Source organism: Schistocerca piceifrons, chromosome 3 (assembly GCF_021461385.2).
Source record: "Schistocerca piceifrons isolate TAMUIC-IGC-003096 chromosome 3, iqSchPice1.1, whole genome shotgun sequence".
Lineage (NCBI taxonomy): Eukaryota > Metazoa > Arthropoda > Insecta > Orthoptera > Acrididae > Schistocerca > Schistocerca piceifrons.
The window spans coordinates 741821896-741837836 of record NC_060140.1 but is presented as its reverse complement, the minus strand read 5'-3'; the positions used below and the strand labels follow the sequence as shown (position 1 = coordinate 741837836).

The 15941-nt window shown below is 45.7% G+C and overlaps 1 protein-coding gene across 1 annotated transcript in view; it reads left to right on the top strand.

Moving 5' to 3' along the window:
* Positions 1 to 15941, top strand: part of LOC124789482 (proton-coupled folate transporter) — a 302728-nt gene that overhangs the window by 165832 nt on the left and 120955 nt on the right. The window contains exon 5 of the mRNA XM_047256860.1: positions 3660 to 3947. Within this exon, the coding sequence (XP_047112816.1) occupies positions 3660 to 3947 (288 nt within the window). The remainder of the gene's footprint in view (positions 1 to 3659; positions 3948 to 15941) is intronic.

The following is a 15941-nucleotide window of genomic DNA, read 5'->3' as shown; positions in this document are numbered from 1 at the left end:
ATATCTCTCCTGTCAAATGATGCCCCTCTGCACAACACATTCATCTAGGCGGCCTTGGAAGCTTTCCATAACTCGCCGTAACGTATTCCCTGGGACATTGCCGACGGCAGTTCTCGTGTCACAGTGTGGTGTGGAGTTGCTTCCTTTGGGATTATTGGCCCTTACTTTTTTGAGGTTTGCCCCCTGTAGCTGAGTGGTCAGCGCGACAGAATGTCAATACTGAGGGCCCGTGTTCGATTCCCAGTTGGGTCGGAGATTTTCTCCGCTCAGGGACGAGTAGTTGTGTTGTCCTAATCATCATTTCATCCCCATCGATGCGCGAGTCGCCGAAGTGGCGTCAAATCGAAAGACTTGTACCCGGCGAACGGTCTACCCGACGGGAGGCCCTAGTCACGCGACATTTACATATTACTTCTTTGAGGATGATATCGGTGTGGCTGTAACTGTAAACAGTGAGCCTAAAGATGCTGCAAGACTTCGTTCTCTCCCAATTAGGTATGGTCGATGTGGATGTGGAACAATTACGGTTTCAACAGGACGGAACGATCTCGCATACAGCCAGAATTTGCATGGATTTCTTGCGACAGACATTTCCCAGTAGAGTAATTTCCCGCTTTGGTGACATTTTGTGGCCGCCTCGCTCACCTGACGTTTCATGTGCAGGCTTTTTCCTTTGGGGCTACCTGAAGCAAGAAGTGTTCCGGAACACGTTGTGCCACCATTCGTGAGTTGAAGGATCGCATCAGAACTGCCGTCGGCAATGTCCCATGGAATACGTTACGCTGATTTTCACCAACTGCGACATGGTCGCGTATACAGACAGTGATCCAATACTGTCAAATGTTTTTTATTTCAGTCTTTGATCACAATATGAATTCTTTAGACGATGACCGTTTTCAGTCCGTAATGACCATCCTCAGATCTTTTTTACACCATGTCCTAAAGTGATAAGGCCCCGATTATGGCCTTATCAATTTAGGACAAGGTGTAACAAAGATCTGAGGTTGGTCATTACGGACTGAAACCGGTCACCGTCTAAAGAATTCATATTGAGACCAAAGACTGAAATAAAAAAACATTTGACGTTACGCCGAGTTATGGAAAGCTTCCAATGAAGCCTAGATGAATGTGTTGTGCAGAGGGTCATCACTTGACAGGAGTCAGTAAATGGCATACCTTTAACTATTAATTGACATAAGAGGTAATAAATAAATTACAGTTACTGCCTGATTGGTGTGTTTTTAATATCCTACTAGGAACGGTGCCGCTCTCTGAACATAAGGCGTGACACTAGCGCCATCGAAAGTTTCCCTGGTGCTGTTGGCTACGTTGAACTTCAGTTTGATTTCGACTTGCTAAGAGGCGCGTGTGGATTCTGACAGTCATTATACGAACATTGTGTAAAGCATGTATTGCTATTCTGATATTTATTATTAAGATCAAGTACCATCAATGAAGCTACGTTTGAATTCAAATAATTAATTTCTGTTACGTTTGAACTGTTTATTGCAATTTCTTTTAGTACTGACTGTGCCCTGCCGCGCGGGATTAGCCGAGCAGTCTGAGGCGCTGTAGTCATGGACTGTGCGGCTGGTCCCGGTCCTTAGGATAATTTAGGTTAAGTAGTGTGTAACCTTAGGGACTGATGACCTTAGCAGTTAAGTCCCATAAGATTTCACACACATTTGAACATTTTTTTTTTTTTATTGTTCACTATCAGCTATACAGGATGGTCCATTGATCGTGACCGGACCAAATACCTCAAGAAATAAGCGTCAAACGGATATCAACTGGTTTTTTAAAAATGGGAACCCCATTTTTTATTACATATTCGTGTAGTACGTAAAGAAATATGAATGTTTTAGTTGGACCATTTTTTCGTTTTGTGACAGATGGCGCTGTAATAGTCACAAACATATGGCTCACGATTTTAGACGAACAGTTGGTAACAGGTAGGTTTTTTAAATTAAAATACATAACGTAGGTACGTTTGAACGTTTTATTTCGGTTGTTCCAATGTGATACATGTACCTTTGTGAACATATCATTTCTGAGAACGCATGCTGTTACAGCGTGATTACCTGTAAATACCACATTAATGCAATAAATGCTCAAAATGATGTCCGTCAACCTCAATGCATTTGGCAATACGTGTAACGACATTCCTCTCAACAGCGAGTAGTTCGCCTTCCCTAATGTTCGCACATGCATTGACAATGCGCTGACGCATGTTGTCAGGCGTTGTCTGTGGATCACGATAGCAAATATCCTTCAACTTTCCCCACAGAAAGAAATCTGGGGACGTCAATCCGGTGAACGTGCGGTCTATGGTATGGTGCTTCGACGACCAATCCACCTGTTATGAAATATGCCACTCAATATTGCTTCAACCGCATGCGAGCTATGTGCCGGACATCCATCATGTTGGAAGTACATCGCCATTCTGTCATGCAGTGAAACATCTTGTAGTAACATCGGTAGAACATTAGGTAGGAAACCAGCATACATTTCACCATTTAGATTGCCATCGATAAAATGGGGGTCAATTATCCTTCGTCCCATAATGCCGCACCATACATTAACCCGCCAAGGTCGCTGATGTTCCACTTGTCGCAGCCATCGTGGATTTTCCGTTGCCCAATAGTGCACATTATGCCGGTTTACGTTACCGCTGTTGGCGAATGACGCTTCGGCGCTAAATCGAACGCGTACAAAAAAATCTGTCATCGTCCCGCAATTTCTCTTGTGCCCAGTGGTAGAACTGTACACGACGTACAAAGTCGTCGCCATGCAATTCCTGGTGCTTAGAAATAGGGTACGGGTGCAATCAATGTTGATGTAGCGTTCTCAACACCGACGTTTTTGAGATTCCCGATTCTCGCGCAATTTGTCTGCTACTGATGTGCGGATTAGCCGCTAAAACAACTACTTGGGCATCATCATTTGTTGCAGGTCGTGGTTGACGTTTCACATGTGGCTGAACGCTTCCTGTTTCCTTAAATAACGTAACTATCAGGCGAACGGTCCGGACACTTGGATGATGTCGTCCAGGATACCGAGCAGCATACATAGCACACGCCCGTTGGGCATTTTGATCACAATAGCCATACATCTACACGATATCGATCTTTTTCGCAATGAGTAAACGGTCCATTTTAACACAGGTAATGTATCACGAAGCAAATACCGTCTGCACTGGCGGAATGTTACGTGATACCACGTACTCATACGTTTGTGGCTATTACAGTGCCTTCTATCACAAAGCGAAAAAATTGGTCCAGCTAAAACATTCATATTTCTTTAAAACACAGTTGATATCCGTCTGACCTATGGCAGCGCCATCTAGCGGGCCAACCATAGCGCCATCTGGTTTCCCCCTTCAAGCTAGACGAGTTTCGTTCTTTGTAGTTTTTTCGTTTGATGCTTATTTCGTGAGCTATTTTGCCCGCTCACTATCAGTGGACCACCGTGTATACTGTTGTTTTGTAGCCTCAGTAGCTTAGGCCTGAAAATGAACCAGTTGGTTCGAAACTAGTTGCCAAACACGTGTATAGCATCTATTGACACATTCGTTAGTAAACGTTTTGTGAAACGTTATTATAACGCTGTACTGTGAAAAAAGAAACGGTCGTCAGTGAGAGATGTGTGGCTGTGTGCAGGCAAGTACCTGTGGGCGGGCCCGCTGCAGCGGTCGTACGCGCTGATGTTCGCGGTGAACGCGTGCCTGATGCTGGCGGCCGTGGTGTACGCGGCGGTGGCGCTGCGCTCGAGGACGGCGCCGGGCCACGAACCGCTGCCCCGGCGCGCCGACGCCTGCTGCGCCGACTTCTGGGACTGGCGCGCCGCCAGGGACACGCTGGCCACGCTGGCGAGGCGGCGGCCGCGCCGGCGAAGGGCCATCCTCTGCCTCATCGTCATCGCCGTCGCTTTCTACACTTTCCAGAGGGGTCAGTATACGGCCGCGCGCCGCTCCCAGCAAGTAAAACAGCCCTCACACGGGGTAAAGCGCCTCACCCATCTCTTCTTATCAAATGTCTTTTCTCGTATATTATTGCGGCTATAGCACCCAAGAATGGGAGTTTACGTAGTGATCACACTTCGTTGCCAAAATGACCTGACCGTGTGCCTAAAACGTATACGTGTCTCTTATGCGAGGGATAACTGGAAAGTAATTCACAATAATTTATTTTCTGCCCTGATATTGCAGCTGCAATGTTGAAAGGTAGCTCAAGATATCTGTAGCGCCCACTTCTTGAGGTTTTTCTGTGTCCGCCACTGCGCCTGTTACACTCAGCTCGACTATTCTCTCCTTACGAAACTCCAGCTCTTGCAGCTTCTTCCGGAAGTCGACTCGTAACGCGCGCAGGGTGCGATTTTTGCGCCGCATCTGCGTCTTCACTGGTGATCGAGTTATCCGCAGCTCTAGGACTTTATGAGCCAGTTCCATACGCTGCTGCCGGGCGAAGTACGCAGCGGCTGTGACACTGGGTTCGCATTCGGGGGGAAAGGGTAACAAAACACCGTGCACCCATTCACCTCTACATTTTCCGTGGTTTCCGTAAACTGATTAAGACAAATGCCGGGGTGATTCCTTTTAAAATGACAAAGATTATTTCCCTCTCCATCCTTGTCAGATTCAAGTTTGTAGTCTATTTCTAATGATCGCTCGTCGACAAGACGTTGAACCACATCTTCCTTTCTTTTGGTACAGCCCTTAATTTGTCGACTTCTGGTGTTTGCCGCATATTTGTTACGATCAGTTAGTGTGACCTAAATATTTATACGACATCGTCTCCAGTTTTCATAGCTGGAGCCTGATGTTCGGCGTAGGTGGCCATTCATCTGGAACACGTAGAGGCATAGAGACATTCTGGGCTATCATAAATAACGAATTCTACACTACTGGCAATTAAAATTGCCACACCCAGAAGAAATGCAGATGATAAACGGGTATTCACTAGACAAATACATTATACTAGAACTGACATGTGATTACATGGGTGCATAGATCCTAAGAAATCAATACCCAGAACAACCACCTCTGGCCGTAATAACGGCCTTCATGCGTCTGGGCATTGAGTCAAACACTGCTTGGATGGCGTGTACAGGTACAGCTGCCCATACAGCTTCAACACGATACCACAGTTCATCAAGAGTAGTGACTGGCGGATTGTGACGAGCCAGTTGCTCGGCCACCATTGACCAGACGTATCAGTTGGTGAGAGATCTGGAGCATGTGCTGGCCAGGGCAGCAGTCGAACATTTTCTGTATCCAGAAAGGCCCGTACAGGACCTGCAACATGCGGTCGTGCATTATCCTGCTGAAATGTAGGGTTTCGCGGGGATCGAATGAAGGGTAGAGCCACGGGTCGTAACACATCTGAAATGTAACGTCCACTGTTCAAAGTGCCATCAATGCGAACAAGAGGTGACCGAGACGTGTAACCAATGGCACCCCATACCATCACGCCGGGTGATACGCCAGTATGGCGATGACGAATACTCGCTTCCAATGTGCGTTCACCCCGATGTCGCCGAACACCGATGCGACCATCATGATGCTGACAACAGAACCTGGATTCATCCGAAAAAAATGATGTTTTGCCATTCGTGCACCCAGGTTCGTCGTTGAGTACACCATTGCAAGCACTCCTGTCTGTAATGCAGCGTCAAGGGTAACCGCCGCCATGGTTTCCGAGCTGGTAGTCCATTCTGCTGCCAACTTCGTCGAACTGTTGGTGCAGACGGTTGTCGTCTTCAAACGTCTCCATCTGTTGACTCAGGGATCAAGACGTGGGTGCACGATCCGTTACAGCCATGCGGAGAAGACGCCTGTCATCTCGACTGCGTGATACGAGGCCGTTGGGATCCAGCACGGCGTTCCGTATTACCCTCCTGAACCCACCGATTCCATATTCTGCTAACAGTCATTGGATCTCGACCGACGCGAGCAGCAGTGTCGCGATACGATAAACCGCAATCACGATAGACTAATTCCGACCTTTATCAAAGTCGGAAACGTGATGGTACGCATTTCTCCTCCTTACACGAGGCATCACAATAACGTTTCACCAGGCAACGCCGGTCAACTGCTGTTTGTGTATGAGAAATCGGTTGGAAACTTTCCTCATGTCAGCACGTTGTAGGTGTCGACACCGGCGCCAACCTTGTGTGAATGCTGTGAAAAGCTAATCATTTGCGTATGACAGCATCTTCTTCCTGTCGGTTATATTTCGCGTCTGTAGCACGGCATGTTCGTGGTGTAGCAATTTTAATGGCCAGTAGTATACACTGTTCAGCCAGAACATTATGTCCAACTACTTAATAGGCGGTATGTCTACCTTTGGCATGGATAACAGCAGCGATGCATCGTGGTGTGGAAGCAATGAGGCCTTGGTAGGTCGTTGGAGGCAGTTGGCAACACATCTGCACACACAATTCCCGAAAATTCAGCTCTGTCACCACGTTCAATCACATCCTAGATGTGTTCGATCGGGTGCAGATCTGGCGAGTGGGGGGCCAACACGTCAATTGGAACTCGCCACTGTGTTCCTCGAACCACTTCATCACACTTCTGGCCTTGTGAATTGGCGCATTACCTTGCTGAGAAATGCCACTGCTGTCGGGTAGCATGATAGCCACGAAGGGCCGGGAAAGTGGTGAACGTGGTTTGCAAACGTTGTACAATACTCCTTGGCCATTACGTAGCACTGCATGAGCTCCACTGGACCCATGAATGTCCACGTGGATGTTCTCCAGAGCATAATGGAGCCGCATCCAGCTTGTCTGCACCATACAGGTGTTGAAGATCTGTTCCCCTGGAAGATAGCGGACTCGCGCCCTCCCCGCGGCATGATGAAGAAGGTACTGACTAGTCATCAGACTATGTAACACTCTGCCACTGCACGAACGTCCAGTGCCGATGGTCACGTGTCCATTCCAGTCGTAGTTGCCAATGTCATGATGTTAACATTGGCACAGCCATGTGTCGTCGGCTGCAGAGGCCCATCGTTGGGAGTGTTCGGTGCATTGTGTGTTCAGATACGCTTGTACTCTGTCCAGAATTAAAGACTGATGTTAGTTTTGCCTGTCCTGTTTTATCAGTCTGCCCAGGCTACGACATCCGACATCTGCATTGAGGGGTGGCTGCCCAACCCCACGATGTCTGCATGTGCTTTTCCCTTCGCTCATCACAGCACTCTTCGAACGCACGACAAGTCATCCAGTTTCCAAAATGCGCCTGCCGAGCTTCTGGGCCATACAATCTGCCATTGGTCAAACTCTGATAGACAGACAGCGCGCCTTCCCCGTTCTACACATGGGCAGCATACTCACTGATACTATATGCAATGTGTGCGCCTCTGACTAGCAGTCATTCCTTTCCACGTGACGCTGCTATCGCCTGGATGGGTCTATATCAATAGTAGGTCGATGGCATAATGTTCTTGCTTGTCAGTGTAATTTGAAGTTTGCGAAACAGAGTGTATTTTGTTTATATGTGCAGCTGTAGCCTGAGAGGCATGAACTACGAAACAAATATGGCGCGCATGTTACTGTTGTCAACTTGTGAAGGACAACGAAGTGTCGTTCGATACTTGTAGTCCAAAGAGCGTAAACCGAGTGAAATTCATGGGGACATACGTGACGTGTATGGGGACGACTGTATGGACCGTACCAGTGTCTCCAGGTGGTGTGCATTCTTCCAAGACGGCCGTGTGAACCTTAGTAATTCGCCACGCTCCGGACGGCCGGTAACAACTGCAAACCTGCAGGATGTCGGAACCATTGAAGTAGCAATTTCGAACGACTACAGCACGCAACTGCAAACCTTATCTTAGCAGTTTAACATTCTCTATGGTGCATTGTACGATACTGTTCGTGTCACGTTGAAATTTCTTTAAGTTACTGTCCGTTGGGTGCTCAAGAGTCTGAAGGCAATCACAAGGGTCACCGAACGATGACAAGCGTGGATCATTTCATGTATTACGCTGCAGGAGGGCATGACTTTCTGAACAAGTCGTCACCGGTGATAACTCGTGGCCATACCACTACATGCCCAAAACCAACCAGGCCACCATGGAGTGGAAACATTCTGGTTGCTCAGAACGAAAAAATTGAAAGTGACTCAGCCAGAAGGGGAAGCGCTAGTGACAGTGTTCTGGGAGATGCGTGGATTTTGCTGAACACTGGACTACTGTGAATGCTGCAGCCTACGATAAATCTTTAATCAACTTGTGTCGTGCCATTCGTGACAAACGCCAAAACATTAATGGTGACAGTGTCAAAGTTCTTCATGACAATGCTTGCCCCCCTTGTTGCTGCGTCTGTTCTTGAACAAGTCACCAAATTTGGTTAAGAGGTGCTCCAGAATCAGCCACACAGTCCAGACCTTGCTCTTTCAGACTCTCTTCCGTTTGGTTCTATGAATAAATTCCTGGCCAGCCAAAACTTTGCGATGGATGTGGTAGTGAAATCACAGTCCGCAGATGGCTGTACTCCAACGAAACATACTTCTACAAACAGAGCACATTGAAACTGGCGCCACAGTGGGAGGAATGTGTTGAGAATGTTGGTGACTATGTAGAAAAGTAGGAGAAATGTGTGAGTTCATTTTTGCTAGTAAAATTATCGTGTTACTTTCCGATCTTCCCTCGTATGTTGCAAATATTAAAGTTCTTTAATTAAAGAATGAAAGATGTCAATTTGAAATTGTCGTGAACTACTTCGTACACAATGGTAAGAAGTGGGCTACAGTGAAGCTACAGGGAAGCTGGACACGAGCAGAAATGATTAGCGCCACTTAACTAGTTAACTTGTAGCTTTCTCCAAGCGTTGCAAAGAAACTTTACAAAAGAACCAACAGCAATTAAATCTATTACAAGAAGCGGCTAGGTATTAGAATCACGAACAACTTAAATTGGAAGGAACACACAGAAAACGTTGTGGGGAAGGCTAACCAAAGACTGCGTTTTATTGGCAGGGCACTTAGAAAATGTAACAGACTTACTAAGGAGACTACCTACACTACGCTTGCCCGTCCTCTTTTAGAATACTGCTGCCCGGTGTGGGATCCTTACCAGATAGTACTGACGGAGTACATCGAAAAAGTTCAAAGAAGGGCAGCACGGTTTGTATTATCGCGAAATATGGGAGAGAGTGTCACAGAAATGATACAGGATTTGGGCTGGACATCATTAAAAGAAAGGCATTAGTCGTTGCGACGGAATCTTCTCACGAAATTCCAATCACCAACTTTCTCCTCCGAATGCAAAAATAGTTTGTTGACACCGACCTGCATAGGGAGAAACGATCACCACGATAAAATAAGGGAAATCAGAGCTCGTACGGAAAGATATATGTGTTCGTTCTTTTCGCGCACTATACGAGATTGGAATAGTAGAAAATTGTGAAGGTGGTTCGATGAACCATCTGCCAGGAACTTATGGGTGATTTGCAGAGTGTTGTGTTGGCAGAAGAGCCAACACCGTGTTACTCGTGGAGGCCGAAATGCACGCGTTTTAGCTCACGCAGGCTGACGTGCGGAGGGAAGGACTATACTGACGTGAGGTCTGGAACACGACAAGGAATTAGCCTTCAGATACCGGATGTAATTAGTTTGATACTTAACTTTAATCCATTAATGATGAACGTCGCTCTTGACGGTACATGAATCACAATATTATCTGTTCAGAATACATTCTTAAAGTAACTGAATATGGCGCCTTGCTAGGTCGTAGCAAATGACGCAGCTGAAGGCTATGCTAAACTGTCGTCTCTGCAAATAAGAGCGTACGCAGTCAGTGAACCATCGCTAGCAAAGTCGGCTATCCAACTGGGGGCGTCCGGCCATCCTGATTTAGGTTTTCCGTGATTTCCCTAAATCGCTCCAGGCAAATGCCGGGATGGTTCCTTTCAAAGGGTACGGCCGACTTCCTTCCCCGTCCTTTCCTAATCCCGTGAGACCGATGACCTCGCTGTCTGGTCTCCTTCCCCAAAAGCAACCCCAAGCAACTGGGGGCGAGTGCTATGGAGTCTCTCTAGACTAGACCTGCCGTGTGGCGGCGCTCGGTCTGCAATCGCTGATATTGGCGACACGCGGGTCCGACGTACACTAACGGACCGCGGCCGATTTAAAGGCTACCACCTAGCAAGTGTGGTGTCTGGTGGTGACACCACACAGAGTATCCATGAAGATGTAAATGTAGAAGCGGCTGATGAGTGTCGTGTAATGTGAGGCTCCCGCTACTTATGCACGAGCGTAATGTCGAAAGCTGACAGACTGTGGAAGACAGCGGTTGAGACTGGCTACGGCTATGGCTCTGAGCACTATGGGACTTAACTTCTGAGGTCATCAGTCCCCTAGAACTTAGAACTTCTTAAACCTAACTAACCTAAGGACATCACACACATCCATGTCCGAGGCAGGATTCGAACCTGCGACCGTAGCGGTCGCGCGGTTTCAGACTGTAGAGCCTAGAACCGCTCGGCCACCACGGCCGGCGGCTGAGACTGGGCCGCGCAGCTGCCGCCGGCCATCCTATATCACGGCGACAAGGGCGCTCGTAGTCGGAGCCTCCGAAGGCGTGGCCACTGGGCACGCATCAGTGGATCTGCCGGGTCCCACGCGACCGGTATCGACATCTGTCAGAAATGTGCATGTCCATTGCCATCTGTGACTCGCCGATGGGGGTGGTATCGATCTGTGATACCACAAAGGTAATGACATACAATATAAATTACTTTTGGTTTATTGTTCCTGTTGCAGGTAACACACTTCGCTAACAATGCCTCCTGTAACAGTTATATTTGATTCAATTCACACTGAAGCAACCGTTACTACGTTGTATTTTCAAATTGAACTGGTAATCAGTGATCATGGAAGTGTCTTAATTTATGTTCTGCTATACCTATGTTTCTCCATGACCATTATTTATTCTCAAACATGACACCATAAGTTTCGTAATTAATCCTTCAGGACTTCCCGCGAAATGACTTAGTTACTTTTCATCTGCAAACCTACACAACACTTTTGACTGTTAATTCCACTTTCTACCAAATTCTGCGCATTACTTATCCGAGGAGCAACAGCACGCGACCGCTCCACGCGTAAGCTGAGCACCGACTCTTCTCTGCACGCCTAGACGACGCGTGACCACTAGGATTGAGGCATTATTGCCATTCACAGAGAAAAGGCGCTCACGACTCCGAAAGTTCCAGAAGCCAACGATTACTAAGGAGTACAATATATATACACGGTATGACGTCAAAAATAGCAGCACTTCTTACAATCTACATCTACATATACATGGATACTCAGCAAATCACATCACATTTAAGTGCCTGGCAGAGGGTTCATCGAATCACCTTCACAATTCTCTATTATTCCAATCCCGAATAGCGCGCGGGAAGAATGAACACCTATATCTTTCTGTACGAGCTCTGATTTCCCTTATTTTATCTTGGTGATCGTTCCTCCCTATGTATGTCGGTGTCAACAAAATGTTTTCGCATTCGGAGGAGAAAGTTGGTGATTGGAATTTCGTGAGAAGATTCCGTCGCAACGAAAAACGCCTTTCTTTTAATGATGTCCATCCCAAATCCTGTATTATTTCTGTGACACTCTCTCGCATATTTCCCGATAATACGAAACGTGCTGCCTTTCTTTGAACTTTTTCGATGTAGGCAGTCAGTCCTACCTGGTAAGGATCCCACACCGCGCAACAGTATTCTAAAAGTGGACGGACAAGCGTAGTGTAGGCAGTCTCCATAGTAGGTCTGTTATCTTTTCTAACTGTCCTGCCAATAAAACGCAGTCTTTGGTTAGCCTTTCCCCACAACATTTTCTGTGTGTTTCTTCCAATTTACATTGTTCGTAATTGTAATACCTAGGTATTTAGTTGAATTTACGGCTTTTAGATTAGACGATTTATCGTGTAACCGAAGTTTAACGCGTTCCTTTTAGCACTCATGTGGATGACCTCACACTTTTCGTTATTTAAGGTCAACTGCGTCTTTTCGCACCAATCCGATATTTCTTCTAAATCGTTTTTCAGTTTGTTCTGATCTTCTGATGACTTTATTAGTCGATAAACCACAGCGTCGTCTGCAAACAACCGAAGACGGCTGCTCAGATTGTCTCCCAAATCGTTTATATAGATAAGGAACAGCAAAGGGCCTATAACACTACCTTGGGGAACGCCAGAAATCACTTCTGTTTTGCTCGATGACTTTCCGACAATTACAACGAACTGTGACCTCTCTGACAGTAAATCACAGATCCAGTCACATAGCTGAGACGATATTCCGTAAGTGCGCAATTTCACTACGAGCACTTCATGTGAATAAAGAGCTAGTCGTGTTTCACAGGAACGATGTTTTCTAAACCCATGTTGACTGTGTGTCAATAGACCGTTTCCTTCGAGGTAATTCATAATGTTTTAACAAAATATATGTTCTAAAATCCTGCTGCATATCGACTTTAACGATATGGGCCTGTAATTTAGTGGATTACTCCTACTACCTTTCTTGAATATTGGTGTGACCCGTGCAACTTTCCAGTCTTTGGGTACGGATCTTTCGTCGAGCGAACGTTTGTATATGATTGCTAAATGTGGAGCTAATGCATCGGCATACTCCGAAAGGAACGTAATTGGTATACAGTCTGGACCAGAAGACTTGCTTTTATTAAGTGATTTGAGTTGCTCCACTACTCCGAGGATATTTACTTCTACGTTACTCATGTTGACAGCTGTTCTCGATTCGAATTCTGGAATATTTACTTCGTCTTCTTTTGTGAAGGCATTTCGGAAGGCTTTGTTTAGTAACTCTGCTTTGGCAGCACTGTCTTCGATGGTATCTCCATTGCTATCGCACAGAAAAGGCATTGATTGTTTCTTGCCGCTAACATACTTCACAATGCTCAATATCACTATCAAGCGACTGATGACCATAGCTGTTAAGTCCCATAGCGCTCAGAGCCATCAGAACCACGGTCAAGCTGTCAGTATATTGACCGTCACGGGCCCGCACTGACGTATTGTCATTACTAGAAATATTGACGGGTACTACTCATGGCTCCAAATACGAGGCGTGTTTATCAAGTAAGGTCCGTTTTGTTGTAGACACTAGTAGTTCGCGCGCAAACCACAACGAGCGCGTGCGTCGTGTACCGGCATGCCTCAGGAACAACTGTGCTCAGTTTCAGCTCTGTAGATAACCTGTACGGCTCTGTTCTGCGCTTTCAAAATGTTTAAGACTATCAACTCGCCCGCCGTGTGTGAGATTCGCTCAGTGATACGGTTTTTGTCAGCCAGGAACCTGTCGGCTGCAGAAATTCATCGACAGGTTTGCGAAGTGTACGGTGATACTGTTATGAGTGAAAGCCAAGTGCATAAGTGGGTACGAGAATTCATAGACGGCCGTGATAACGTCCATGATGAGGTTGGCTCCGGTCGCAATTCTTTGATTACAGACGATTTGGTGGCTTCAGTTGCAGTGAGGATTCCTGAGAACAGGCGCTTCACAATAACAGGTCTCCCAAACGAATTTCCGGACGTATCGGGATCGGTGCTTTACAACATTGTTTCTGAACATCGAAAGTTTAGGAACCTGTGCTCCCGTTGGGTCTCGAAACTCCTAACAGAGGAACACAAAAACCAAAGATTTGATTGTGCGATGAAGTTCTTGACTCGTTATCACGAAGAAGGTTACGGCTTCTTGAGTCATATTGCAACTGGAGGCGAAACATGGGTTTCGCATATCACGCCCGAATCGAAGCAACAGAGCATGGAATGGAGACATACACACTCGCCTGTAAAGGTGAAGGTCAAACAGACACTGTCCCAGCGCAAAATCATGGCGTCGGTGTTTTGGGATAGGCATGGTGTTTTGTTGGTTGACTTCATGCAACGAGGAACCACTATCAATGCAGAAGCATACTGCCAAACCTTGAGAAAGCTACGCAGAGCGATTCAAAACAAAAGACGCAGCATGCTGATAAAGGGAATAGTCCTTCTACATGACAATGCAAGACCTCGCACTACAGGTCAGGCCTGCGATTTGTTGGACAGTTTTGGCTGCGAAGTTTTAGACCACCCATCCTACAGTCCTGATCTTGCGCCGAACGATTACCATCTGTTCCTCCACCTCAAACAACACCTCAGTGGCAACAGTTACATTGATGACGACACGTGAAAACGGCAGTGAACTCTTGGTTATCGGAGCAGGCGGCCAGTTTTATGAAGAGGGTGTTTTAAAATTGGTTGAGAGGTATGATACGTGTTTGAACAAACTTGGTAATTATGTCGAAAAATAGAGTGAAGTATGTAGTTTCTGAAAATAAATTTACTTTTTTGAAATAATCTTTCGTTGTGTACTTATGTTCAAACGGACCTTACTTAAAAAAACACGCCTCGTACATCCTCATTACTGTAAATACGTAGTGATCGTGTGACCTCGAGTGTAGATTATGGGACAATATTCGCCATTCAGATATTGTCAGAGCTTCATGAGCCAGCCACTTGGCATTAAGAACGGCGCACTGTTTATGTTTTCAGTTCGTCTTTGTGATTCGTTTTTCATATAGTTTCTTAACGCAAAACAGTTTTAATAAGACTGTGCAGAGTTCGTTATTGTATTTACCACTTGAAGATGGTCGGTGGAGAATCTACAATGGCTTTTCTTTCTTTGTTGATTTGAAAGTATATTACAGACTTCTTAAATTACACTGCAGTGTCGAAAAACACTTCTTCTTCAAAAAATACGCAAAAAGCTGATTCAAGTCCATTACCTAAATATATCTCTGCAGGGCAGATAAAATTGTTTTACAGGCTTCTGTAAAGAGTTTGCCTATTTTGTTTGCTAATCTTACTGAAGCAAGTTCAAGCATTCAACTGACCTGCTTGTCACTAGAAATCTCAGTTACTCCTAATCTCTTCTCAATAGTGATTGCGTCTCTCGTTACTGTATTTTGCTTCTCTATTTTATGTCGTATCAATTTTGAGACTTATCGGAAAATAGTTTATGAAATTTTCCAGTCCCCAGTTCTGACATCAGTCAGTAAATTAAAATACGACAAGTGACTCACTCCTTTTTTCAGTTATTCTTCGACCCATTTCCTCTTTTCCGTTGCTTTTTGGTCTTTCTTGCCAGCCACAGCTAATATAATCGTGAAACATTGTCGTTCGACATCTTAACCTTATAAAATCGTTTTGCCAGCTGACAATATTGACAGTATTGTGAATGATCATGAGCATCGCTACAGTATACTCAAGTTTGTCAAATTAGTACTATCAACAAATATTGAATGTGAATGTGCCCAGGTTCTTTAAGAAGGCGTGTACATGCGGTGCGTTCTGCGCAGAGGAGAAACGTCGCTCGGTTGCCAGCTCGTACAGTGAACATGAAAGAGAGAACGCAGACAAGTAACCAATCCTTATGCTAAACAGATAATAATAAAAATACAAATAAAACGTTTCTTTTACTTACCGTATGTGGCTGATGCAGGAAAGTGTAAATATCGCACTTCTCATTTTGTAACACTAGACCTGACACTTCGATACATGTGGAGGTAACGTCTAATACAACTTTATTTCACTAATTTAAGCACTAACGCTTCCATTTTTGAACCATTATCTGTCCCACATAATAAACATTAAACAAGACACATAAACTTCCCGTCATTACTCTTGGGTGTGCAGGCGTATGTTTTTACTAAAACGACTCATGATAGTTGACTTTTATTGTATCCAAGTTACCCCACGCTTTGTTCACTTGCCAATGAGCAAAAACGTTAATACACGAACGCGGCTATGGGGAGATTGCCAGGTCACTGAAGTGGATGTTGTCCCGATTTGACCTCAGGTCATTCTCACGCTGTTGTGCTACTCATCCTCAACGTGGTTTCAGGCAGTTACCTGCACTCTTCTGTGTAGTGATGGCTG